The 27,699-nt window shown below is 33.1% G+C and overlaps 1 protein-coding gene across 9 annotated transcripts in view; it reads left to right on the top strand.

Annotated features, from left to right (window-relative positions):
• Positions 1-27,699, top strand: part of TRDN (triadin) — a 373,465-nt gene that overhangs the window by 322,683 nt on the left and 23,083 nt on the right. For 6 of the 9 annotated variants that reach the window (XM_073789556.1, XM_073789557.1, XM_073789553.1 and 3 more), the window contains 14 exons: positions 1,193-1,219; positions 1,651-1,680; positions 3,252-3,281; positions 4,921-4,947; positions 5,333-5,365; positions 7,092-7,139; positions 8,393-8,410; positions 10,431-10,475; positions 12,171-12,191; positions 14,276-14,302; positions 15,041-15,079; positions 15,695-15,730; positions 16,464-16,508; positions 19,266-19,289. In XM_073789556.1, coding sequence (XP_073645657.1) covers positions 1,193-1,219; positions 1,651-1,680; positions 3,252-3,281; positions 4,921-4,947; positions 5,333-5,365; positions 7,092-7,139; positions 8,393-8,410; positions 10,431-10,475; positions 12,171-12,191; positions 14,276-14,302; positions 15,041-15,079; positions 15,695-15,730; positions 16,464-16,508; positions 19,266-19,289 — 450 coding nt within the window. The remainder of the gene's footprint in view (positions 1-1,192; positions 1,220-1,650; positions 1,681-3,251; positions 3,282-4,920; positions 4,948-5,332; positions 5,366-7,091; positions 7,140-8,392; positions 8,411-10,430; positions 10,476-12,170; positions 12,192-14,275; positions 14,303-15,040; positions 15,080-15,694; positions 15,731-16,463; positions 16,509-19,265; positions 19,290-27,699) is intronic. The other 3 variants (XM_073789551.1, XM_073789549.1, XM_073789554.1) reach the window with 2 other exon arrangements.

Here is a 27,699-nt window from a genome sequence, read left to right as displayed (position 1 = left end):
TAGTTTTTTCTATTTCCTGTAGTTTCAAGTGCGAAAACTAATCAGGTGCTTGCTATTTTATTTAGCTAAAAGTGGAAGTCACTAGGACACTTTTGACAATGAAGAGGATGGTATAAATGTTTATCTTATTACAGTAGAGTATGTTATGTACATCCTTCCCAGAAGCCAAATGAATAGGAATTTAAAAAGAAGAAAGTGATCAACATAGTTACATATGTTCGTTGATACTGGAAAGTAAGGGGGAATTAGTTAGTGATCAGAGATGCCTGATAAATATAATGTTGGGAATAGAAGCTAGATGATAGTGAATTAATGATTAAATGGGAGTCAATAAATGGAAAAAACAAGTAAAGGTAGCATTCTTAAGAAGTTTAGTAGAGCAGTTATGGAAAGGTATTGGATGTTGTTAATCTAGGAATTCAGAATCAAAGAAAGGTGCTTTGTTTACTGTTAAAATCTTTGTTGAGATAAAAAAGAAAGAAAGTTAAAATTTCCTGTGGATAGGGCAGATGTTGGCAAACCATGGCCTGCAGACTGGCCACCAGCTTCTGTAAGTAAAGGTTTATTAGAACACAGCCATTTCTATTCATTCACATAATGCTTATGGCTGCTCTGTGCTACAACAACAGAGCTGAATAATTGCGACAGAGATCATATGGCTCCAAAGTCAAAAAATATATATATCTGAACTTTCACAGAAAATTTGCCAACCCCTGAACTAGGAATCCAATATGCAATAGAAGCATATGGTATATTTTGGGTCATCAAGAATTCCAGATTCAGCAGCAGTCGCTATTTAATATATTATACTGGAACAGATAACATATTGATAATGGAAATGAAAGCAGTAGTCTTGAATTTTTCATCTTGGATAATGAAAGGCTAAAAGTAATTCTCAAAATAAAATTGTATCTTCCATCTTAACATTAGATTAAACAGTTAACATTGCACACGAGTTGGTGAGCAAAATTTTAATGGTGCAATGAAATTAAACTGTTATTGTTTTAAATGATTTTTCAATTAGTAACTTGGCTGGGACATTAAATTACATATCCTGTAAAAATTTCAATAAAGAAAGATAGTTGGGGTCTATAGTGTTTGATTTTCAAATATATAATATTCTACCATATACAATGTTGATCCAATAACAATGGAATGACTCAGTTTTTAATAATTTTTAAACTTTTTCTAGGCAAAGAAGTCAAGCCCAAGTCTCCACGTATGTTATACATGCCAAAAACAAAAAACAAATCTTAAATGCCTGCTTTACTCATCCTCTGATTCTGTTGTTGAGTGTGTTTTGCATAAAGTCAAAGGCTTAACTATTTTGTGCAGATAATGTGCTGGTTGTCTTACTTGTGTTTCTGAGAATTTGCTATGCTGATACTTTCCTTTATACTTCATTCACTGGGTATGATTTCATTAACTTTTCATTAAAAATCTTAGTTCATGTTTCCAATTTTTCTCAAAAATTCTTATTGTGATTAATAATGAGGAACCTTTACTTGTGTGTGTATTAATCTGCTGCAATCATAAGAAGAAAATTAATATGGAAGATTAAAGAACAATAATATGTAAAAGAAATATGCATGAGTACAGGAAATAAATATTTTTATATAATCGTTATTACTAATGTTTACTCATTTTTAGAGCCACAAGTAAAAAAAGAAGATAAGCCAGGTATGTACATTTCATTCCATATTTATAATGAATAGCATAGTTTTTTGCAAATGTGTTCTAGTGCAAATATTATACTAAAATTTTATTCTTGAACAACTTTTTAAAATAAAACAAACATAACATATGCTTAGCTATACTACCTGTTCCTAGGAAAAAACCCTATTTACAAAGTGAAACCGCTGAGAAATTTATATAGTTCAGAAGAAACAAATGACTATTTTTTGCTGATTACTATAGAACACAGACATCCTGTCAGAAAAAAAGCTGCCCACGCTCTTCTATTTTGTGGGGGCTCCTGAGTCAGATGAACATTTCTGAGGGCTATAGCAGGCAGCAAACAGTTTTTTAAAAGAAAACACAGCAATGATTTTCAAAACAGTTAAAATTTTGATTCATGTCTCCCAACTGTATTGGTGTTATGGGGCTGCTGTAATAAAATACCAGAAACTAGGTGGCTAAAAACAACAGAAATTTATTCTTTCACAGTCCTGGAAACTAGACATTCGAAATCAAAGTGTCAGCAGGGCATGTTTCCCTTGTAAGGTGTAGGGAAGAATCCTTCCTTGCCTCTTTTGGCTTCTGGTTTTTGTGAGCAATCCTTGGTATTCCTAGGCTTGAAGAGGCATCTCTCTAATCTCAGCCTCTGTCATCACATGAACCTCTTCTCCCATTGTCTTTATCTCTGTATCTTTTCTCTTCTTCTTCAAGGATACCAGTCCTACTGAATTAAGGATCCTCTCTACCCCCATATAACCACACCTTAACTAATTATTATAGCTTAAAACAACAAAAATTGATTTTTTCACAGTTCTAGAGGATGGAAGTCCAAAGTCAAGATAGAAGCAGAGCCACACTCCCTTTGAAACCTGTAGAGGACAATGTTTCCTTATCTCTTCTAGCTTCTGGTGTTTGTCAGCAGTCCTTGGTGTTCCTTGGCCTGTAGTTGGCTCACTCCAATCTCTGCCTCCATCATTACACAGCCATCTGCTCTGGTGTGTCTCTATCTGTGTCTTTTTTCTTCTTCTTATAAGGACACCAGTCAGATTGGATTAAGGGCCCACCCTACTCCAGCGTGGCCTCATTTTACCTTAACTAATCACATCTGCAAATAATCCTATTTCCAAATAAGGTCACATTCTGAGTTATTTTCTATTAGGGCTTCAAATATTTTTTTGTGGCACACAATTCAAGCCATAACACGGTCTAAATTTCTGAATCACAATTACATATATTTAAGAAAAACTCTTCCAACTCCTATCATCAAGTCATTTATCTTATGTGGACATTAGGACTATTCTCCACAACAATAATCTTGAGAAAACAGAAAATTCAGGTTGAAATCCATTAGCAGTAGCAATAACTTAGTGACAGACAAGTACATATCATGATTTTAACTACTGTGTGTTCAATAGTCCAGTACTGACAAGCCAGTAGGAAACTAAAATAATTTTTACTAAAATTCTGCTTTTTCAAATTATGGTAAATGAAATAAAATAGTGTCCAAAAATGAATTTGTGCTGTAGTTTATTTTTTCAGATTTAAAAATTTCTATCTTTTGTTTTCCCCTTCAGAGTCACAAGTTAAAAAGGAAGCAAAACCAGGTAACAATATTTTTATTCTTAGTTACAGAGCTAATGTTGCTGTTAGTTTAGTACTAAAAAAGGCTTACTACCCACCAATGGGGAGTTACACAGAGTCTCCCAAATCCTCATTATTTTCCCTACTCCATTGCTCAATATGGTTTCACACTACTGGATTAGGTGAGAATGGGGATATTCCATAGGCAAAAACATCTGGAATATGGCTTTAAGGGAACCTCAGCAGAGATTCCAGGTTTCAGGAGACATTTCTTGGAGTTCTTCAAAGCCTACTATAATCATGTTTAATCTGTGAGTTTATTTCTGATAACACACCAGAGTTATAAAATCATGAAATCATAGGCTACTGAGATTTGAAGGGAAAGAGGACAAGAGCTTACCAAGCATCTGCTAGAGCTGAGGAATAGCATAAGATTCCATTTTCATCCCATCACTAGGAGAGACATGCAACATGACAATTATTACCCATGTTTCATATCTGTGGAAACAGTTCAATAGACAAAGTTTAGAAAGTTATTTTTCCAAGATTTTCACGTTAATAAATATTGGAGCTAGAATTGTGTCCAAGTCTGGTTTACTCAAAACCCTGGGTGATATCACTAGGAGATTGTCCCAGACTAACAATCATTTTATTAAGAGGCAACATTGATCTAAAATAAGGGCAATCTTTCCAAGTTTACTCTGCTATTTAATGTGTAAGTCCTAGTTCTGGTACCATCTAATTACTCACCTGAGGCAAGTCAACAAAACTCTCAGGCTCTATGGATGCTATTTCTTCATTATAAAAAATTATGTAGGGCTTCCCTGGTGGCGCAGTGGTTGAGAGTCTGCCTGCCAATGCAGGGGTCACGGGTTCGTGCCCCGGTCCGGGAGGATCCCACATGCCGCGGAGCGGCTGGGCCCGTGAGCCATGGCCGCTGAGCCTGCGCGTTCGGAGCCTGTGCTCCGCGGCAGGAGAGGCCACAACGGTGAGAGGCCTGCGTACCGAGAAAAAAAAAAAATTATGTAGCAGGATTCTTAAATAAAAACAAATTCAAGAATCCAAGTCTAGGGCTTCCCTGGTGGCGCAGTGGTTGAGAGTCCGCCTGCCGATGCGGGGGACGCGGGTTCATGCCCCGGTCCGGGAAGATCCCACATGCCGCGGAGTGGCTGGGCCCGTGAGCCATGGCCGCTGAGCCTGCGCGTCCGGAGCCTGTGCTCCGCAACGGGAGGGGCCCCAGCACTGAGAGGCCCGCGTACCGCAAAAAAAAATTTAAAAAAGAATCCAAGTCTAGATGTATATACAATACTATCTTATTCCTTTAATTCTTACCAGAGCTTACCTGACAACTGATCATAAGCTTGAGTCTAGTTTTTCTTGTAAATAATGTATCTTTTTAATGTATCAAGGCTTAAAAATGCCTAACTACTATCTTATTATTTATTTTCCCGAGTACATTTATTTGCTGCAGATGAGTATGTGTTACCAGATATGAACACTTTGCATTTTACCTCTTTTTTTTTTTAATCAGAAACCCAATACCATTTAAAACTTCTATTTAGGCCTAGTAATATTTAAAACTTTCATTTATTATTATTAAATACTACAATTTTGCAGGTGATTTAATTGAAATTTTTATAATTATGAATGTTTATTTTCTAGCTTCATCCGAAAAAGCTCAAATACACAGTATGTATCTTAATTTTATCTATAAAGTTGATACAGAATTTTTACAAAAAACTTAAATATCTTTAATAATACATATTTGCAATCTATACCTCAGTATTTATACTTTATTACAGCCTATGCTTTGGAAATTATAGGTGCTTAAATGTAAATAAGAATTCTTTGTATATTGTTTTCACGCAACCAAAACCTTTAAGTTTTTTATTTAAACTACATGAAATGACATGAAAATTAAGGAACAGTTTTCCTCCATGGACACATTTGTTAAAATCTGTCAGTTTTTTTCTACTAAACAAATCACTGGACCACAGTCACAGAGAAAATTCGCCATATGTTAATTTATAAAGCTTCTAAATATCTGAAAAGATTTTCTTTTTATTATTTTCAGAACAAGAAAAGACTGTTTCTCATGGTAAACCAGGTATTTTGCAGGTGTTATTTGTACAGTAGTATCAAATTGTCTCTCAATGTTCTAGTTTTAACAGGATGATGAGCTTAGAGTCAAATCTAAAGTTATTAGGGATGGTTAATAGTTCATGCTGAGAACTTGACCTGCCAGATATAACTACATAGCTCGTGATCCCTTCCCATCAGACTTAGCTTAGCACAAAGACCATCTTTGCCAGCATTCAGATGAATGGTCTCTATATTTCGTTTTGTTTTGTTCTGTTTGGGGCAAGACATCACTAGAAAACTTATAATTCAGAATGGCTCATTCAAACATGATCATCTTGAATTCCAAAAATCCCAAGAAAAGGAAATCAATATTTCCTCCTGCTTCCCTTCATCCTTCCTTCTTTCCTTCATCTTCTTATTCTTGGTACTACATTTTGTAGAAAGTAGAGGTAAGCCAATGGGCTTTGCCCATAAGGAGAAATAGAGAAATTACCAAGACTAGCTTAATAATTAGTTTTTATTTAAGAATAGAAACTTTATTTAAATTTTAATTTAAACCAATTAAATATGAATTTAAATTTGAAGTTGTGTCAAGCCTCAGTTATTCTGTAGAATATTGTCCTTTATTGTTTCCCTGATGTTGTGAATATAGTTAGGCCAGAATCTTTACAAAGGTAAAAGCATACTTTCTTTAAACGTATCTTAGGAAACTTTTTGCTTATATTTTTAAAATTTTACTTTATACAATCTGTTTTCAATGGATTTGAGTCAGTTTGATTTTACTTGTTTATGCTTTAAAGAATATGAGACACCAACAACAGAAACCATAGAAATAAATAAAGCGGAAGCAGACTATGGGGAGGTGAGAAAAGCAGTCTGTATAGACATAAGCAAACCTTTAGAAACAACTTTTAGAACCTCCTGATATAATGAATAGTAAACCCCGTTACTTTCTTTTCTGTGCTAAATAGCAACCATTTTTGAGGTGAGATACTGAGAGAAGGAGAGAGTTTAGTCTCTGAGTGTATAACAAAGGCATTGCCCTCTAGCCACATCTTTCTTTTATTTCAGTGATCACATTCATACTCTAAATTCTGTTTCCCAGTGAAACTTTCTAATCAGGATATTTGACTAACTGATTCATTCTCACTGCTGAATACTTGAAAAGTTTAATTTTATATAGAATCATTTTACTAATCCCTCTGCTTTGACCCAAATCTATTTGACTATGTCTACAAAAACATACAGCACAGAAGACATCCCATAAACGCACCACCGTTGCCCTTCCCCAGCTTTGCAACATAAAAACTTGGGTTCCCAGGCTAATCCTGGGTTCTCAGGGAGGTATCTTGCTCAAGAAAGATAAAAAATTGTTTCTTCCTATTCTTATTCAATAATGAAAAGGGAATACATGTTTTATGTGTACTTCAGTGTAGATAAATACACTGAAATACAGTGAAGGCAAAGGATAGAATATACTTTGGTTAGGGGTTAGGGGACCATTTGACTTAGGAAAACCTTTATGGCAAGAAAGCTGCAAAGGACATATGCAGCTGGACAAATTTTTTTTTTGCTTCCATCCAATTTGAATAAAAGATACCACTTGCTGTTTTATTGGGAAAACAGCTAAGTGTGTCTCAGTATTGGTGTTATTTCAAAGAAAATACAAAATATCAAGGTTGAAATGTGTCACTGTTTTGTACTGATACATTTAAAATTTCCACTTGTGTTAATATTTTTTCTTATCACAGATGAAAAAGTTATCAAGCAGGCAAAAGTTATCACAATAGAAAAAACAGGTAAATGAGCTATTTTAGATTTTTCTTCTATGTATCTGTTCTATGTTATGTTGGCACACACCCACATGTGCACAAACACAGACACACACATCTTTACTGAAGTATGTGCACTCTTAGTGCCATAAATTCTAAGATTCTTGATTCTTGTAAATAACTAAAAGTTATACTCAATCAAAAGTAACAGTGGAAAACTAGAGTGACATACTTTAGTTTTTTAAGTGTGATTGACCTAAGCTTACAGATAATTCACAAGGAAATTTATGTCATGCATTGATTATCATGTACTATTTTTAGGTGTTTAATCTCATTTTCAAAACACATTTCCTCAAATTTTAAAATCACAGAAATTTGAAACCGTCTGCTGTTCATGTATAGATGGAATAATTTCCATTCACGAGAGCTCCGCAGAGACTTATATGATTGTGTAACTTTTAAAAATCTGCCTTGAAGAATGATCAATAGAACATATAATATCAAAGCAAAAATATCAAAGCATCATTTCATGTGAGAAAAAAAAAAAGGAGTGTATACACTCTTGAAATTCTGAAGTTCTTTCCTAAAACGATGAACAAAATTAAGTCTCCTTCTCAACTGACATCTTGAAACACTGTATCTCCTCCCTTCGATCCCAAGATGGAAATCCTACCTACCTCCGCCATGAATGGAGTCCCATTTCTTACTAAAAATAATTCCAAAGGAAAAGGCCTGTGAAATAATTTCTTTCTTTTAACTGAGATAGTCATGATAATTGGGATTTGAATACAGTTCTCAGAGGAAAATATAATAGATTTCAGGAGATAACTAATTATTTATAGAAATTATAGACTGTATTTCATGAGAAAGAAACCCTATTTTCACATTACCCCATACAACCATTGTACTCTATTCCAGTCATTGCCTTAGCTCATAATTTTAGTTAACATTCCTCTAATTTTCACCCTAAAGTGTTAAGCATCTCACTTAGTTATATGGGTATTTGAAGATTATGAAGAAACTAGCCCAATGTATTTGTGTCCCAAATATATAGATTGTTTCAAATTTTACATAAAATTTTGTGCATCTTAGTTTTTCAATAAGCAGTGTGTTTAATGTATTTGCTGACAGTGAAATAATAGTGTTCAGAGAGAATGGATTAATCTTAAGATAAGATGAGAACTTAAAATGAAGAAGGAATAAATACAAATGCTAAAGAGTTATTTTTTCCCATGGTTTGTATTCATCATATGTCATTTGCTTTCTTTCATTCTCCACAGTCAAACCCAAACCAACAAGTAAGAGACGAAAATAAAATCTGGAAAGTATTGCTTGGCCATTTTAACTTTAACAATTTGCTCGGTTTTTTTCCCCAATTGTTATTTTTAGCATTGCCCAAGGCTAAAGTACCTCTATAGGTGATAAATTAACGTTATTGCTGCAGCTTTGATTTAACATCTTTATCTTTCACTACTAATTAATAATTCAGTATAATTATACAGAAGAAATCTTTGGACGTTGTATCACTATTATTAATACTAAAAGAATGAGTCCATACAGGCTATAAAATAACACTAAGAAGTTAGGGTAAATGGGCAATCTTTTAAACATACATAATGAATAACAAAGGAAAATGAAATGATATACAATTTTTGGTGTTATGAACCACATACTGTTTTTAATCTGTTTCCTATAAGCAGCATTAATTATATGGTAGTTTTTGGTATTGATGTTATTCATAATTTTATGAATTATAAACGTTTGCCATTTGTTTATTAAAATCATGGAATTTCCTCAAGAGTATAGATTTTAAAGGTTGTCCATTTTATTGGTCAGGAGTCATACAGATGTTACTGGTGTAGAGTTTAAAAGGTGACTATTGGGCTCAGAAAAGTGTGAATATTTGCCCATTGTCACAGGTAGTAAGTATGTCCAAAATTGTGTCAAAATTATGATATTGGTTCATACATATATGTGTGAAACAGAGGCTTGGATGAAGATATGAGTGGCTTTTGTCAAATATTCTCTGGTTCATGTATGAAAAATGAATTGACAAGGTCCAAAGATGAATTTGGTGAGACCAGTTAGGAGGTCATATTAGTGATTCAGGAGATACGGCAAAATATAAGGAGCCCAAAAAGAACATAATCACCTCCCAGAACCTACTGCATGTATTTTGAATATATATTTTATATTATTTTTACTTTAATTTATTATACTTTTGCAGTGTTATTATGACAGTTTAATAACTTGAATATTGGCTTCTTTTATTGTGCATGCTTATTTACCACTAAAATTTATACAACTTAAGTTCATGGAAGTTCATTCTTGAATGCTATCAATCCCTAATTTACAAATATCCAATTAAACCTTATGACAACATAGGTCCCACATCTCCCCACTTACTTCATTGTTGATGCAAGATGATGGGGAGGAAATAGTAGTGATTTCAGAGAATCTCCAAATTCAGGATGAGGGAAGGAAAGGACAGGTAAACCAGAACAGTTCAGGAGGACTAAACCTGGAAGTGATTAGTAAGAACTAACACTTGGCAGTGATCTGCTATATTTCCAAATCTTCTCAATTCCATTCAAAATATCCTACCCTACATAGCTTTATTTGAAATTCCACTTTTGGTGAAAGAGAGAGATCTAAAATGTACTTTAATTCAAATATTTTTCAAAGGGCTGAGAAGAATATCAATTCTACATTTTGATTACAGCTGTCATGTCCTTGATTTACTTGAGATTCATCTGTGAGAGTTCTAACTGAACCTGAAAAGAGAGGGTGTTCCAGAAAAATGAAAATACAAAGTGTTGCACTTTCTGGAATAAGGCAAGTCTAGGTTACATTTTCAACAAGAAACCAATGACTAGCACCAAATTGCTTCTGACCAGCACCAAATTGCTTCTGATGTGGCAAGAAAGGAAGTAGGAGTCAGAGAGGTAAAAAGGGAGCTTGTAAAATGCCAAAGGCAAATGTCATCTGGTTTGAAATACCCTCAAAGAATGATTCAACCTTCAGCAAAGAAAGAAAAATCCTCTTATTATTATTCTCCTTTTTGTCATATTCTATCTTCTTCTTACACCACATGGCCCTAAGAGGGCTAGCGCCTTCGAAGTATCTTACAGGATGTCCTGAGAATGAACCTGACCTTGTTTATGATGTGTTTCTATGGCAATATGTTTTCTGTATTCCAAGTTACATGCAAATGACTTTGGAGGCATGCTGAGGATCACCTGCAAATATGTAAATACTAAATTGCTTGCTATGCAAACAATCTACAGAGTGTCAGTTAATTTTGATTTCTCTCTCTAGAAAAAACTGAACATCAAGAAAAAGAATCTCCATCTATAAAAACAGGTGTTTTTGCCTTTCTGGTTTATATTCTGTCCTAATTCACTATTTTTATTAAATTTGAAAATTAAAGCAAAACATATAAATACCTTTCATTTTATTTCTTCGTAATGTTTAGTCTTGTGGTTTTGTGGTAGAATCTAGTTTATCTAATATAAGGCTAAATATTATAACCAATATATATGGATTGCTAAGCATTCTATTATAATACAGCAGTATTAACAAAATAGTATTTGCCTTCATGGTTCATAAGACCCTTCCAAAATATTCAGTATTTCACTGATGTCAATATTAATATCATTTATCATACTGGTAATGTTGACTCACTGTTTATATACTGTAAAATAGCCTATCAAATTGCACATATAATATTTCACTGAAAACTAATCATGAATTTCAACTTGGTTTAATTGCTTAAAATAGAAGTTATCCCATTCTATAATAGCTTAATACTTTTACAACTATTATTCAATTTAAAAAATATATAATACTTGACATGGTTCAACACTAAGGCATATAGGAGGCTAACTGTGAAAATATCCCTCCCTCTCATCTTTTTTCCTATTCTACCAATTCTCATTCCCAAAATATCCAAAAATGTCTGATAGGTAATCATTGTTATTTTTTAATGTCTCCTTCTAGCAATATATGTAAAAGACATATACACATATGTATATACAAATTATATATATTCCCACTTTTTTTACACAAATCATGACATACTATAAACAGCTTTGTCCCTAGGTTTTTCTATTTAAGAATGTATTTTTGAAGATTTTTTTATATCAGTACATAAAGCATTTCTTCATTAATAGTATTCTATTGTATAGTTGTATACAGTTTACTTAACTAGTTTCTGATTGACCTATGTTTAAGTTATCTAACAAGCTTTCTTTAATGATATACAATAAAAAATATACCTACCTGTCTAGTTTTGTAAATTTATCTTTGGGGTAAAATTAGTAAATTTTTTTAGTGCAATGATACATTCAATGTAATTTTTATAGACATCCCTAATTCTTTAAAAAATTATATTAATTTGTATTCCCACCATTAATGAATTAGTTGACCTAATTTTAGATGATTCAAATTCTTCGCAATCATGATGAAATGTTGTCTAGTTTTTTTATGAATATTTACATGTAAAACTGCATAACTAATGCTTTTAGTTAATAATTTCAGAAGACAAGGTATTTTGGAGAAAAAAATCATGTATTTAGATAGTATAGCTTTGTGTTTTTCACCCACCATTCACTTATCTTTCCTGAGATTTTATAAAGTCAGCTTCTTTATTCAAAATACTGGATTGGAAGAGTTTAAATAGTTGATATTAATATGTATTCTGAAAAGACATGGCAGAATATACCTTTTATGCCATTCAGAAACAGTAAGGAGTTCAGATTTATCCTGAGCATTCATTTTTCATAAAATGAAATATGAGGCTTTACAGGGATAAGAAGAGACCAAGAAGACCCTATACTTTCAAGCTTTACAACTTCTTTGAGGAATTCATTGCAATATGACTTAAAAATTACTCAAAATGCATTGCCTACTGCTCATTTTAATATAAGTTTAGTCTTTTCCTATTTTAAGTCAAACAAACAGAATTAGGAAATATAAAGGGCTGGTATTTTAGCTATAGCTAGAAAATGATCACTGACTTTTTCTTTTCTTTTCTCTCTTTTCTTCTTTACTTTTTAGACAAACCAAAACCAACTCCACGTAAGTGTACTATTCTAAAATTTTAAGAATTTTCTATTTAATTAATTTTAATTTTATAGTTTCTTTAAATTGTACATGCAGTAAAAATTAGTATGGTATTTCGTTAATGCAATAGATATTACACCATTACCTATATAAATGATTCTTACTGACAAAGAATATTTGTGTGTATTGTATTCATTAATCCTTGAACATGTATTTATTGAGTGCCTATTAGACACATTACTCTATACCAGGGTATGTGAAGAAATGCCTAAAATGACTTGTGTTGTCATTATCTGTGTAATTAACAGAGTTACCATAACTAATACCTGTGCAAAAAAAAAAAAAAAAAAAAGGTGGTTGCATCTCTCTTTTATGTACTGTCAGTTTTTTGTTAGGGGTTATTGAGTAAACACAGTGTGGAGATTCCTCTTATTGTCACTGCTGGGTTAAAAAAACGTTCAGAAGGGCTTCCCTGGTGGCGCAGTGGTTGAGAGTCCGCCTGCTGATGCGGGGGACACGGGTTCGTGCCCCGGTCCGGGAAGATCCCATATGCCGCGTAGCGGCTGGGCCCGTGAGCCATGGCCGCTGAGCCTGCGCTCCGCAACAGGAGAGGCCACAACAGTGAGAGGCCCACGTATTGCAAAAAAAAAAAAAAAAAAAAAAAGTTCAGAACACAGAATACTTGTCTTCAATTATTTAATCTTAACACATTAGCTTTTTATTTTCATATTTTTTCAAAAGCTGAAGGTGAGTTGTTTTAGTATTTCAGAATCACTGTTTTATTTTGGCATTTCAAATGGTAGTAAGAATGCAACAATTTATGAAATTTTTGAAAATTTATGAAATTTTATGCAATTTATGAAACTGTTTATTTAGTACTATTAAATTAAGACCCAGACATTATCCTGGGGGGAAATATTTGCATATCAATCGAGAGTGTATCTAGAAGTTATGCCTAAAGTTTTTCTTTGGGTTGGCAAAAATCTCTAGTATATTTAGTTTGTGTAATTGCTACTAATATGAAGGGTATTAAAAAATTAAGGGCTGAAAGTCAAAACTAGAATACTAATATGAAATATCAGCATAATTATTGGCAAATACTGTTTAGTTTATGAAACATTATTTTACATCTTCATTTTTATAAAATGTTTTAACTAGTTTTCCTTGAACTTTGAAAATAGCTTCCAAAAAAGTTATATTAGACTGATAATTAAATGTATCGGTTTTATAGAAAATATTATCATTTGAACTGATTTGTGAGGAAAGCTATATTTTTAAAGCCTGCCATGTTATATTTTTAAAAATAATTGTTCTATGAATTTACTAAAAGAGCAAAATGAAGGGTTGGTTCTACATTATCATAGGCTAAGACAAATAACATTTTTATGTTTTGTCTCACTACTCTGACTGTAGTCATCATGAGTTGAGTTTACTTCTGTGATATTTTAAAATCTCATCTCTCAACACCACCCATTGCACTCAATACATCTTATACATGAAGTTGCTTTATAAATATTTAATAAATGCATGCATGCACATGTGCAGATCGTGTTAAAAATTTATGTAATGGAGGGGCTTCCCTGGTGGCGCAGTGGTTGAGAGTCCGCCTGCCGAGGCAGGGGACAGGGGTTCGTGCCCTGGTCCGGGAAGATCCCACATGCCGCGAAGCGGCTGGGCCCGTGAGCCATGGCTGCTGAGCCTGCGCGTCTGGAGCCTGTGCTTCGCAACGGGAGAGGCCACAACAGTGAGAGGCCCGCATACTGCCAAAAAAAAAAAAAAAAATTATGTAATGGAGATTTATAATTGTAATTGAGAAAACCACCCAAAGATCTTCAAATTGATTCTTTCTACCATATATGAATCGACTGTTTAAGATTAATTTGTAGAGTGGTTCTATTTCCAGAATAGATTCCAGTTAGTTTTCAGAAATATTAGTTACCAGTATGTCTATTTGCCATTTTGTGTATGTGTTTGTTGTCATTATTATTGGAATTTAATAGGAAATACATGCAGATGAAGTTCAGTTGTCCGCTACTGAAAAACAAAACTATTCTTTCCTTTTATTTTTCTTCCTTTTTTCTATTTTTTTTTTTCTAAAGAGGAAACATCAGAAGTAACAGCATCAGGTAAATATTTACTTTCCAAGAGGAGGTAACATAGATTTGTGGGAACAGTATTTAAATTTGAGTCTCTGTCTGGCTGTGTAACATTTGGGAAAATACCTTAACAGCTCAGATTCCCAGTTTTCTCATCTATTAGACCAGGCATAATGACTTCCCAAAAGACTTGTTATAAGTATTAAATGAAATAACATATATAACATTCCCACTACATATGTTGTTGTCATCATTAAATATTGGTTTCCTTCTTACTCTTGTCTGATAAATATAGTTGAAGAAAAGCATCAACCAAAACTCTGTTTTAAAAAGTATGTGTCCACATTTTGCCCAGAGATATATTGTGATTCTTACATTTTTTTTACTCAACAGTTTATTTACCGAGCATCCATAGCACCGATCAAATTCCCATTTCCTACAGATAACAATAAAAAGTTTAGAGTTTTTTCTGTTACTCATTTAAACTTATTAATAAATGCATGGCTTCCTCTAGCTTTACTTCAAAGCATGTAAAAAACAAAAACAAAAGGAGGGGGCTCTGCCTTACAAAGCCAAGTAACCAAGGGTAACAAAAATACGTATGTTCTCACACATGGGAGGGAGACTTTCTCTTCACATCTTGAAAAAGTAGAGCCTTGACCCCCTTTCACTTATGGGATTAAATTTCAACTCCAAATATTTACTCCAAGATTGAGTAAGAAAATTATGTTTTATAAACCAATGGTTTCTTGTTATTTTACCCTCTAGTGAAGAAGAAAATTGAAAAATCTGAAAAGGAAAGTAAAGGTAAAGACGTCTTAAGACATGTATATCAAATTAGTGACAAAAACACAGGAATTGGGCTTCCCTGGTGGCACAGTGGTTGAGAGTCCGCCTGCCGAGGCAGGGGACACGGGTTCGTGCCCTGGTCCGGGAAGATCCCACATGCCGCGGAGCGGCTGGGCCCGTGAGCCATGGCCGCTGAGCCTGAGCGTCCGGAGCCTGTGCTCCGCAACGGGAGAGGCCACAACAGTGAGAGGCCTGCGGCGTACCAAAATAAAACACAACAAAAACAAAACAAAACACAGGAATTCAAAAATATGTAATTACACAAATTATACTACTTAAAAGCAATTCATGAAAATACGGATGCTGATTTTAAAGCATGTGTCAGAATCGCAGCTCATTTTGGTGTTACCCATGCAACGGGTGTATGAATTGCATTATTATTTGATATCTAAAGGGAACAGAAATTCAGATCTAAAAGCAAACTCCACCTATTATTGCTAAACTAGCACCATAAAGTTCTTTTCATATAACTCCTGAATTGTAAATATTGACTACAAAATATGTAATTCCAAACCTTAGGAAAACTTATGAATAAATATGTATATGATTCTAATTACCATTTTATCTCTATAGAAAAAGCAGAAATGAAACATCTTAAAGAAGAAAAAGGTAATTTTTAAAAGATTGAAAGGCCCTGAAGTCAAAATATTTTGAGTCAAAATTTATTTCAATTTTAAATAAAACTTTTGTTTATGTATGTGATGATTGCTGGTCTGATTAAAAAAAGAAATGTGGTCAATAATCCTGGCTATGTGGTAATGGCAGTGTCAAAGGAGCAGTGGATGGCAGGCCACTCCTTCAGTATGCAGTCATGTGTTGGGTCATTGGTGAGCAGCTAGTTAGAGGCTGTATTGTAAGTTGCTTTTTTCCTTAACATTAGGTTTATTTATTTAGTAAACTACATAATATAATATGATAATCACTGATTTCCATGTAGTTATCTAAAAAACTTGAAAAGGCCTTAATCATCAGAGAAATACTCTATCGAGTCATGAGGAAAGCATTTTTAGCCATACCAAAAAGATTGTTAGCAACAAAAGACGACACTTTTTTTCTGGTTTATACCTAAATTCAGTTAATCGTAATGACCCATTGTCCATGGGCTCTAATTCATTTTAGTACCCTGAAATCACTGATTATGTTATATCTTTGTTTATGCAAACAAAACAGTCATTTATTTTTGTTAGGTGTTAGTAGAAAGGAAATTTTTTTAAAGCCTCAAGAAAATATTTACAACATTTAAATTATTCTCACGTTGCTAAAGCTTAGAGATGAAGTGAACCAAAATTTTATGAACATCTTTAAAAATTCATATTTTAATTTACATTTTCTTTATATACAGTGCCAACTAGAAAAGAAAGTCTTCAATTACACAATGTGACAAAAGGTAATCTTGAACTTTGTAAAGATTCAAATGCTATGTTGATGTGGAGGTGCCTGAATTATGTTGGTGTTTAATATTAACACTAAATTTTTTTAAAGCAAGGAAGTCTAGCAGGTATACACTACTGCTAACAGCAGAGGAAGTGGACAGGTAGGAAATCTAGCAGAAAGCTTACATTTCAGTGGAAAACTAGGAAATGTGGAGAAATAGAAACTATTAACAACCTAAACCTTCATAAGATATTTGAGTACATACCAGAAGAAAAATCTCTTTTATTGCAAAAGATTTTCACAGCATGACTACAGTCAAGAATGAGAGAGTAGTAAAAAGAGGAAGCCGAGATGCCGAGATTCATTTTATCTATGACTACATAAAATGTAGCTAATATCATGTATATATTTTTATTATTTATATACTGGTCTTTGAAATTAATTCAATGTAGATGCAAAGTGGGTAGTAGAAGGCAGATGCCAGCATGCACATGTCAGGTAGATGTTCTTTACCTAAAATGAAAATGACCTATTTTGGTGATATTATCATAAAACTATAAGAGTACAGCTGAATTATGTAGTCTGGGTCATAAAATTTTAGGCGAATCTAATTAATCCAAAATGTAACAAAACGTAAATGCCTTAAATTTTAAAGTGCTAAATAAACATACCATAATTGAGCAAGAATTTTCATTCATAGTAAATACATAGATCTCTAGTGTGTGTGTGTACCGGGGGTGGGGTGCAGGTGTTGGGGAGGAATCTTGTTTTTCACTGGTTCCCTGTTGTTTCTTACTGTAGTATGTATACTTGCAATGGCAGGGCATATCTAGACACAATTATCAGTAATATTAAGGGGTAACATTTAGAATAAGAGAAATATCAAATTTGTACAAAGATACAGGAACACAATTTTTATATTGGAACTTTCTGCAAAACTTGATACCTTTTAAGATATTTAGCCAGAAGAATGAAAAGAAATGGATTATTTTGAATACCTGTAGCTATATCCTTTCCTATTATTAGCTCAATTTCCTCCTTAGTACAGGACCAATTATCATTCCCAGTTTAAAGCCGAGTTAATGCTAGATGAAGGGAAGTCTAACATCTCAGTGTTTACATAATAGAGACAGGAATTGCCTCCAAGTGGATGTGACATCAAAGACTTAAGCCCATTCAATTACATTTCACTATCCTACCACACTGTGGCAAATATAAGGGAAAGCTTTCTACCAATCAGAGCAGCCCAAAGATAAAATGTACCCCACTTTGTCCCCAAGGAAGTGGTCTATTAGTGCTAAGACTAGAGGGCTGCACAAGGGATTCTAGGGATTTGGACATTGGATGGATACTCCTTTCTTACTCTATTCTGTGAGTCCATTATTTCTAAGATCTTCATATTATGAATACACAGAAGGGAAAAATTGTTACATGTGAAAGCACAAGTCCAACCTAGAGCTGGTTGAGAATACAGGCACATTCTTATTCATTCCTTCACTCAACGAATGGTTCATTGCATCTCAATAAATGTTTATTTTATTCCTTTCTAAGTTCCTGTCTCTTTAGCCAACGCTAGTATTTTTAAAGGAAAAATTATAACATTAGCTTTACTAAAGCATTTTTCTGAATTATTTTGTTTGTTTTGCAATTTTATACATGTGCTGCTATAATATCACCGAAAACATAAGTATCCCCCCCACAAAAATAAACTCTTCTGTTGGCATTAACCTAACTTTTCTAAATTTGTAATTCTTAGGTTTATATCAGAAACTCTACAAGTCTCAAAGTAAAACATGTTATGCAGATTCCTTAAAAATTATATTTTCAAACCTAGCCCTCTAAATGAGACTAATGTTAATGGAATATAGATGTTACCAATCCTCTTTGTTTCAGAAAGTTAGAATGTCTGCTATACTATTTGGGACAATCATTCCACTTTATATCTTTGTCCTACATTCATACAGTTTAATGGAAAAACATATTTGAAGAATTATAATCCCTCATTGAAACTAATAAATAAATGATTATGAAAAATTAAGCTGATTTTGCATGTCGCTTTTTAAGATTTATATTTTATAGTCTAATGGGTAGTTATTTGTCTTTATTCATCTGTGAAAGGAAAATAATTCTCAATAATATATTTTATGGAATTTGGAAACTGTATAGCAAATATTTAGATTAATTACATCATACAAAGCAATTTCACTGGAGTTAGGTATAATTATAGTTAAACCAAAGCAATTTAAAAAAGATCCTGCTGATTTTAATGAGTGTTTAAAAAGCATAAATATGCTGTGAAACACATAAAAGCAATTAAGTTATTCAAAGATCCATTTTTTTAACATCTTTATTGGAGTATAATTGCTTTACAATGGTGTGTTAGTTTCTGCTTTATAACAAAGTGAATCAGTTATACATACACATACGTCCCCATATCTCTTCCCTCTTGTGTCTGCCTCCCTCCCATCCTCCCTATCCCACCCCTCTAGGTGGTCACAAAGCACTGAGCTGATCTCCCTGTGCTATGCGGCTGCTTCCCACTAGCTAGCTATTTTACGTTTGGTAGTGTATATATGTCCCTGCCACTCTCTCACTTTGTCACAGCTTACAAAGATCCATGTTATCAGGCAATAGAGTTACATTTCTTCACCAACTCCTGAACAATAAGGAAGAAAGTCTAAAGATATTAGATACATTTATATAGCCTATTGATGTATAATTTCTTTGCATTTTACCTGAGTTAAGCAAGACTTTTTTTCTTTATTTTTAGCAGAAAAACCTGCAAGAGTATCAAGTAAGTACTGCTTGTATTGATGATAAATTCTCTTTGGCACACAGTATGAATTTCAAGCTGAAATTCATGAAATATTTATTTTTTAACGTGTTCAGAGATTGAGTCATTTCGTACTAAACCCTCTGACAGGAATTTGATCTTATTTCATCTTATTTATGTTGAAACTCAAAAAACTAAACTACATTATTTGAAATAACTTGTAGCAGAAATACATGTTCTTGAACCTGAAGATTAAAGTGACTTGCATTCAATACATGTCTTTTCAGTGATTGAGGTAGAATGGAATAAATAATCCTGCTTCTGCCTTAAGCCCTCAGTCACTAAAAATTTGCTACAGAGCATATATAGTTGAGCAATAATGTTTCCTTTGCTGTTGTTTTCTAATGCTCATTAGCTTAATTATAATTATATATCTGAGAAGAATACATAGTAAGGAATGGATCTAATCTTGTATATAACATAAAGAGACCAAACTCTCAGAAAATACTCTCTGAAATGCCACAATCTGGGTATGGATAGCTCAAATTATACAGGATACAACTATAAATTTCCCTATAAATTCTAAAATTCTGGGAAATAGCAAATTTCCTTCCCATGTTTCTGGATTTAAGAAGACAAATCATTTTAAATCAGTGCTATATAATGTAACGTCATGTGAGCCACATGCATAGTTTTAAATTTTCAAGTAGACACATTTAAAGGGTAAAAAGAAACAGGCGAAAACAATTTTAATAATTTTATTTGTCTATATACAAATATTATTTCAAAATGTAATCAATATAGAAGTATATTGATAATTTACATAATTTTAATTGAGCCTTTGAAATTGTGTGTGTATTTTACACTTAAGTCACATTTCAATTTGTACTAGTCACATTTCAATTCCCTATAGCCCAGGTGGTCGGTGGCTACTGCATTGGGCAGAGCAGATCTCAGTGTTTCTTGAGTGCTTCTGCTATGTTCAACATTTAGTGAGTACTGAGGACAATACAAGACAATTGGTAAAGGTGGTACTTGCCATATATCTCGTTCAAATTTTTTTGACTGCAAGTAATAGAGCCCCACATGGACTTGCTTCAGGCGTTTATAAAAAGGAAAATAATTACAAGGGTACAGAATTGTCTCACTGATTCAAGAGCAAAGCTTATATTTCATGCTCAGGAAAGCCCTCTGAAACTATCCCACTCCGTACTCTTACCCTACAGCCAAAGGTAGTCAGGACAGACTTCATATAGGAGGTAACTCCAGGATTTGTATTTAAAAATGGTTAGGATTGGATAATTGGAAAAAGAGGGTATAAAGAAACTCACTGCTCCTGTGTGTTTCTCCATTACTCTCACGCTACTACCACACTCCTAACACTTCTGACACCATGCAAGTAGGATTGTTTTCACACCAAGTAATTCTCTGTGACACCAGCTAGATGTCCTACAATTCAATTCATTTCTGATACTAACTGGAGTTAGCATATCATAGGTTAAGGACTCAGTCCCATGAGATTGCTCCTCAAATTCAGATGCCAGTCAAAAATAGTAGGTCCCCTGGTTATCCACAACTTCTGTCCTACTTGGCTACAAGTTAGACTCTCCCATGACATCCCTCCCTTGTATTAAATTATTTGGTAGAACAGATCACAGAACTCAGGGGAAAGCTTACTTAGGTGTACCAGTTTATTATATAATAAAAGATATGATAAAGGATACAAATGAACAGCCTGATGAAGAGATACGCAGGACGACACCTGGAAGGGTCCGAGCACAGGAGCTTCTGTCCCTATGGAGTTGGGGTGCACCATCCTTCTGGCATGTAGATGTCTTCAGCAACTCAGAAGATTCTTGAACCTCGTACTTCTGGGACTTTTATGGAGGCTTCATCACATAGGCATGATGGATCCTTAACTCAATCTCTAGCACTCTCCCCTTCCTGGAGGGTGGGGTGTGAGGCTGAAAGTGCCACATTTCTAATCTGGCTTGGTCTTTCTGATGACAAACCCCTATCTAGAGGCCCACCAAGCATTGCCAAATTAGAACAAAAGACTCTCCTGTCACCCAGGAAATTCCAAGGGATTTACGAGCTTTATACCAGGAACTAGGAGCAAAGACTAATATATATATTTTTCTATTATTTCACAGTGGGCAAACAAGCATAGTATATAGAGGCAATCAAAGGAAGAGTTGGCTGGAGTTGGGGGCTTGTGTTTTTTAAAAATTTTTCTTGAAATATAGTTGATTAACAATGCTGTGTTAGTTTCAGGTGTACAGTAATGTGATTCACTTCAACACATATATATATATATACTTTTTTTTTACATTCTCTTCCATTATATGTTATTTCAAAATATTGAGTAGAGTTCCCTGTGCTATACGGTAGGTCCTTGTTGGTTATCTATTTTATATATAGTAGTGTGTATATTTTAATACCAAACTCCTAATTTATTCCTCCTCCCTCTTTCTCCTTTGGTAACCATAAGTTTGTTTTCTATGTCTGTGAGTCTATTTCTGTTTTGTAAATAAGTTAATTTGTATCCTTTTTTTAGATTCCACATATAAGCAATATTGTATGATATTTGTCTTTCTCTGTCTGGCTTACTTCACTTAGTATGATAATCTCTGGGTTCATCCATGTTGCTGCAGATGGCATTATTTCATTCTTTTTTATGGTTGAGTAATATTCCATTGTATATATATATATACCACATCTTCTTTATCCATTTTTCTGTCGATGGACCCTTAGGTTTTTTCAGTGTCTTGGCTATTGTAAATAGTGCTGCTATAAACGTTGGAGTGCATGTGTCTTTTTGAATTATGTTTTTCTCCAGATATATGACAAGGAGTAGGATTGCTGGGTCATATGGTAGCTCTATTTTTAGTTTTTTAAGGAACCTCCATACTGTTCTCCATAGTGGCTGTATCAATTTACATTCCTACCAACAGTGTAGGAGGGTTCCCTTTTCTCCACACCCTTTCCATCATTTATTATTTGTAGACTTTTTGATGATGGCCATTCTGACCAGTGTGAGGTAGTTTTGATTTGCATTTCTCTAATGATTAGTGATGTTGAGCATTCTTTCATGTGTTTGTTGGCTATCTGTATATCTTCTTTGGAGAAATGTCTAGTTAGGTCTTCTGCCCATTTTTGGATTGGGTTGTTTGTTTTTTTGATATTGAGCTGCATGAACTGCTTGTAAATTTTGCAGATTAATCCTTTGTCAGTTGCTTCATTAGCAAATATTTTCTCCCATTCTGAGGGTTGTCTTTTCATCTTGTTTATGGTCTCCTTTGCTGTACAAAAACTTTTAAGTTTCATTAGGTCCCATTTGTTTATTTTTGTTTTTATTTCCATTTCTCTAGGAGATGGGTCAAAAAGGAACTTGTGATTTATGTCATAGGGTGTTCTGCGTATGTTTTCCTCTAAGAGTTTTAGAGTGTCTGGTTTTACATTTAAGTCTTTAATCCATTGTGAGTTTATTTTTGTGTATGGTGTTAGGGAGTGTTCTAATTTAATTCTTTTACATGTAGCTGTCCAGTTTTGCCAGCACCACTTATTGAAGGGACTATCTTTTCTCCATTGTATATTCTTGCTTCCTTTGTCATAGATTAATTGACCATTTGTGTGTGGGTTTATTTCTGGGCTTCCTATCTTGTTCCATTCATCTCTATTTCTGTTTTTGTGCTGGTACCATACTTTTTTGATTACTGTATCTTTGTAGTATAGTCTGAAGTCAGGGAGCCTGATTCCTCCAGTTCAGTTTTTCTTTCTTAAGATTGCTTTGGCTTGTGTTAGAAAGTAGTGAAAAGTAAGGACATGTAGGGTGAAACTATGAGGTAGAGAACCTGCAAGCCAAAAAACTTTAGACTTATTGCCACAGAAGGCAGTGGCTTATTTTATATAAAGGAGTGAAATGTGAAGGAATTGTCAGAAAGTCTAATCTCACAAGAATAGTAGTAATAGAAGTAGTAAGAATAAGAGTAGTAACTGAAAAGAGAAAGGTGTGAGGAAGAAAGTATATTGCTTCTTATGGATAATAAGATATAAATGTCCAGGGCATCATGGAATGATACATTTTAATAAGTTGGTTTCTAAGTATATGAAAATTATATTTTTATAGCACATATTTTTTGACATGCCTTTTTAGAGGCAACTATCAAAAACTGCCTCAGGTACTTATTAAATCGAACATACTAAAGATCATTTAAACTAAAGAACCATTGTTCTTTTCCTGAACCTTTTCCAACATTATATAATTTTTCTTTTGTCAGACCTCTTATTTATTTTTCAGTTACTTATTGTCTTTAGCTAAAGGAGGCTCAAGAAATAGTTCCTGCTTTGAGCCTATTGCTTCCTTCCAACCACATTCTCTACTCTAGTGCCTGTATCTCTTGTCTTCTGAACAGGACCAGGTCCTCCACCTCTGATAGGTCATTTTTTCTGCTTTGGTGCTGAATGCACGAGAATGTAATTCATTACCAGATTTTTTGGTGGGGGTGGGTGAGGTTGTTAATATGTGGGAAAAGACTGATGTAAAAGAGAGGGGCAGTATCTCTTTCTGAATTCTCGTGGCTTGCTCTGATTGAGATTCTTGAAACCATCCCATGGGACTGGATTCTCAAATACCTAGAGTTTTATTATAGGAATAAAAAAGAATCAGCAATGCAATAACATTTCTCTATTACATCAGTGAAAATTACATTGCAAAATCAAATTTTTCATGATTCACAGACTATTATGGATTAATCAATGCCTGTTTTTGTAGAATTTACTTTTTCAAAGAATGTAGCTTTTTTATTTCTAAATAGTCATTTAATTTTCATTCTATATTTTTTCTTTGTATATATGGTAAATATATAATGAATAATTACCTTTCCATGGAGTTTGCAGGAAGACATCAAGAGGCATGAGATTGTATTATATTTAAGATCTATTACCTTAAAAATTAAAAGCAAAAGAAATATTCATATTTTTGAATTTTAAACAGTGCAACCATTTCTTATTGATATTAATATTTTAAGTCTTTGGAAAACTTTTTCTTTGAAAAAAAAAACCCTTGTACATCCTAAAACATCATTCCCCAGGAACTTGCCCAAAGGGAATACATGAAATAAAACAAAGAAATGAGAAAATACATTATTAAAAAGCAAATGGTGCCAAGGGAAGGTTTGCACCTAGAAGATTTTCAAGGCTCTTGACGTAGCTGTGACACTGACAATATATTTATCGTAGTGGGTGTTGGGGTATCAAGGAAAAAGATTTTATAGGAATCCATAGTTCTTTTGTTCTTAGTATCTAATAGTCAACATTTAAGTAAAGCTAGGTTGGCTTGCCCCTCAAAATGAGTATTTTAAAACGAGTGATGTAGTAAGAACATTTCTTGAGATGATTCTGTGCTGAAATTTAACTTTGACATCTTTTTCTGTAATATTTTTCTCTGATAGCAAATAGTGAGGATTTTACTGTTAGCACCTCACCAAAATTATCTGCATAGACAGGTTTGGATCATTATAAATTCCCTGAGATCTAATTTTGCTATTAAAATAATGAATTTAACTTTTTAAGGCTATACTGATAAATTTAATCTGTTATAGAAATTAATTACTTTTTAATAAAACTTCAAACAGACCCAGCAGAGAACTAGTCAGGATTTCCATGTTTTAGACAACTTCCTTGTAGCTTACATTTGCAATTTGTTTTTTAATACTTTCTAACTTTTAAAATGCTCATTCATTTTTTTTGGTTCTGCATTTTTTTCTTGTATAAATACGGTAAATTAATAAGTAATTTGCATCAATATTAAAGTATGATGGATATTTTAGATATCAAATTCAGCTACCTTGGAAATTTGTCTGAAAATTTAAATAAGCACAGGTAAAATTAAAGTGTCTATGGATGTAAAGGCTAATAGTCTTTTTCCTAATTTACATGTTTGGTATATCTTAGGTTAAGGACTTCTTTTAAAAGATTATAATTAAACATAACCGAAGTATACCACCTGTCATTAATAAAAGCGTAACCTGGGCTTCCCTGGTGGCGCAGTGGTTGAGAGTTCGCCTGCCAATGGAGGGGTTACGGGTTCGTGCCCCGGTCCGGGAAGATCCCACATGCCGCGGAGTGGCTGGGCCCGTGAGCCATGGCCACTGAGCCTGCGTGTCCAGAGCCTGTGCTTCGCAACGGGAGAGGCCACAACAGTGAGAGGCCCGCGTACTGCAAAAACAAAAAACAACAAAAAAAGCGTAACCTGTTTTTTATTGATTGTATGTCCAAGGAGTGAAACTTTTTAAGAATTTTAGAAAGCCAGAATTTCCTAATAAGCATGTTCTTGCCATTTGAAAGAAGATTTCACTTTTTCAGACAATCATGAAACTATTAATGAGTCAGTGAATTATAAAATGATAACCTAGTGGCAAAAAGAATGAATTCTCTTAAATTCTTAAACACAGGAAGAGTATGCTTTGCTTTATGTTGATATTATCTATAATTTCCTTTTATAAACAATTAAAATAATGATCTTTTCTAAAGAGATCAAATCCAACCTAAAAGTCCCATAAGAGTTAATTCATGACTAAATCATATTATTTATGTTATCTCAGGCTACTTAAGTTGCTAATAAAAAATAATATGCAATTAACTAATGGTGGCATATCAACACTTTAACTTTCAAATAAGTGAATCAATTTTGTTACTACACAACATATGCCAGTCACATTTCTAGCAGTGCATGAGAAAACGTAATAGTCTGATTAAGATGCAGCTGTAGAAAAAGTCTTGAAACATTATTTGCTTAGTTTTAAAAATTAGTTTAAATAGTGTTAATCATGCCAGTTATATATTGAATTGATTTGCCTAATGTTGACCAAAATATTTTCCCCCAAATAAACTAAATTTCAGACACTTAAATTTTAAGACTATTAAATCTCTCCCTGTGGTCTATAAAAATTGTTTGACCATTTTTTTAAAAAGACATCTTCATTGATTTAAATAAATTATTATTTTTATAATTGCCTTTTTCATTGTTTAAGCCAAGAGATTGATTATATACTTAAAAACAGAAAGAGAAAAAAAAGGACCTTCCCATTTCTAAAATAATTCCTCAGGAAATGAAGATTTAACAAGAGAGATGATTATCCTTTTCTGTAATTTAACTTTGCATACAGATTAATGTTAGAATTTGAATTTACTTTTCTCCTCCACAAACTCAAATTGTTCCATGAGTGTTTGTTCTTTAAAAGTATTTTATTATTTGATATTGTACATAAACAAAATAACATATATGTGTATATTTAAAAACTAGACACTAAAAATAATGTGACTCTACCTTTGGACTCTCCCCATCCCATCTCTTGATTCCTGGCAGAGGTAACTAAAACACTGAATTTTGGTGTGTTTTTTTCAATTCTTTTGATTTTTTTTCTTAATTTTATCACCGGTTCATATATATTTCATATTATAAGACATATTCTGAGATTTTTTACTTAATGTTATGCTTCTCAGATTCATCATTGTTTCTGTGTAGTTATAGTTCATTCATTTTCACTGCTGTAGAGTATAGTACTTTGTGAATAAATACATTTTAATCTATTCTATTAATGTATATTTGCTTTGATTCTGATTTATTTAAGATTTTTGTGTTCATTTTTAAACATCTTAATATGTATGCTTATTTTATTAGTCTCTACCCTTTCTACACACATGGCAAGCAATAAATTTTCCTTTAAGTGCTACTTCAACAGCATCTCCCAAGCTTGTATATATATAGTATTATCATTCAGTTTTAAGCATTCTTTAATTCCATTGTAATTTTTTAATTATTATATTACATGGAAGTTTTAGAATTTTAAATACTTTAAAATTTCCAAACCTATGGGAATTATAAAGATAATCCTCTTTTAATCAACTTCTAACTTAATTGTGTATTGGTCAGAGAAAATGGTGTATTCTTTGAAATGTGTTGAGCTCTTATCTTATGAACTAATATATTGTCTGCTTTAGTAAATATTCCATATATTATTGAGAATAATGTGCATTTTCTAATAGTTGGAAGCACAATTCTATATCCGTTGAGTCAAGTTTGTGTGTGAAGATACTCTGTATCTTCATTAATTTTTTGAATATTTGAAGTATCAATAGTTGAATAAACTGTATTGAAATCCCCTACTATGATGGAAAGTTATCAGCTTATGCCTATAGTTTTTTCAATTTTTATGTTAAAAACTGTTTTGTAAGTTTTATACTAGTTTAATTATATCTTTCCGGTGAACTGAACATTCATCTTTATATGATAACTTCTGTATTCCTTATAGGGATCTTTTTTTAAGTGTAGTATGTCTGATATTATAATTATTCCAGATTTCTTTTGGTTAGTATTTTATCAGAACTTTTTTTTACATCTTTATTGGAGTATAATTGCTTTACAATG

Source organism: Tursiops truncatus, chromosome 12, assembly GCF_011762595.2.
Source record: "Tursiops truncatus isolate mTurTru1 chromosome 12, mTurTru1.mat.Y, whole genome shotgun sequence".
NCBI classification, from domain to species: Eukaryota; Metazoa; Chordata; class Mammalia; order Artiodactyla; family Delphinidae; genus Tursiops; species Tursiops truncatus.
This window is presented reverse-complemented; position numbering and strand designations above follow the sequence as displayed.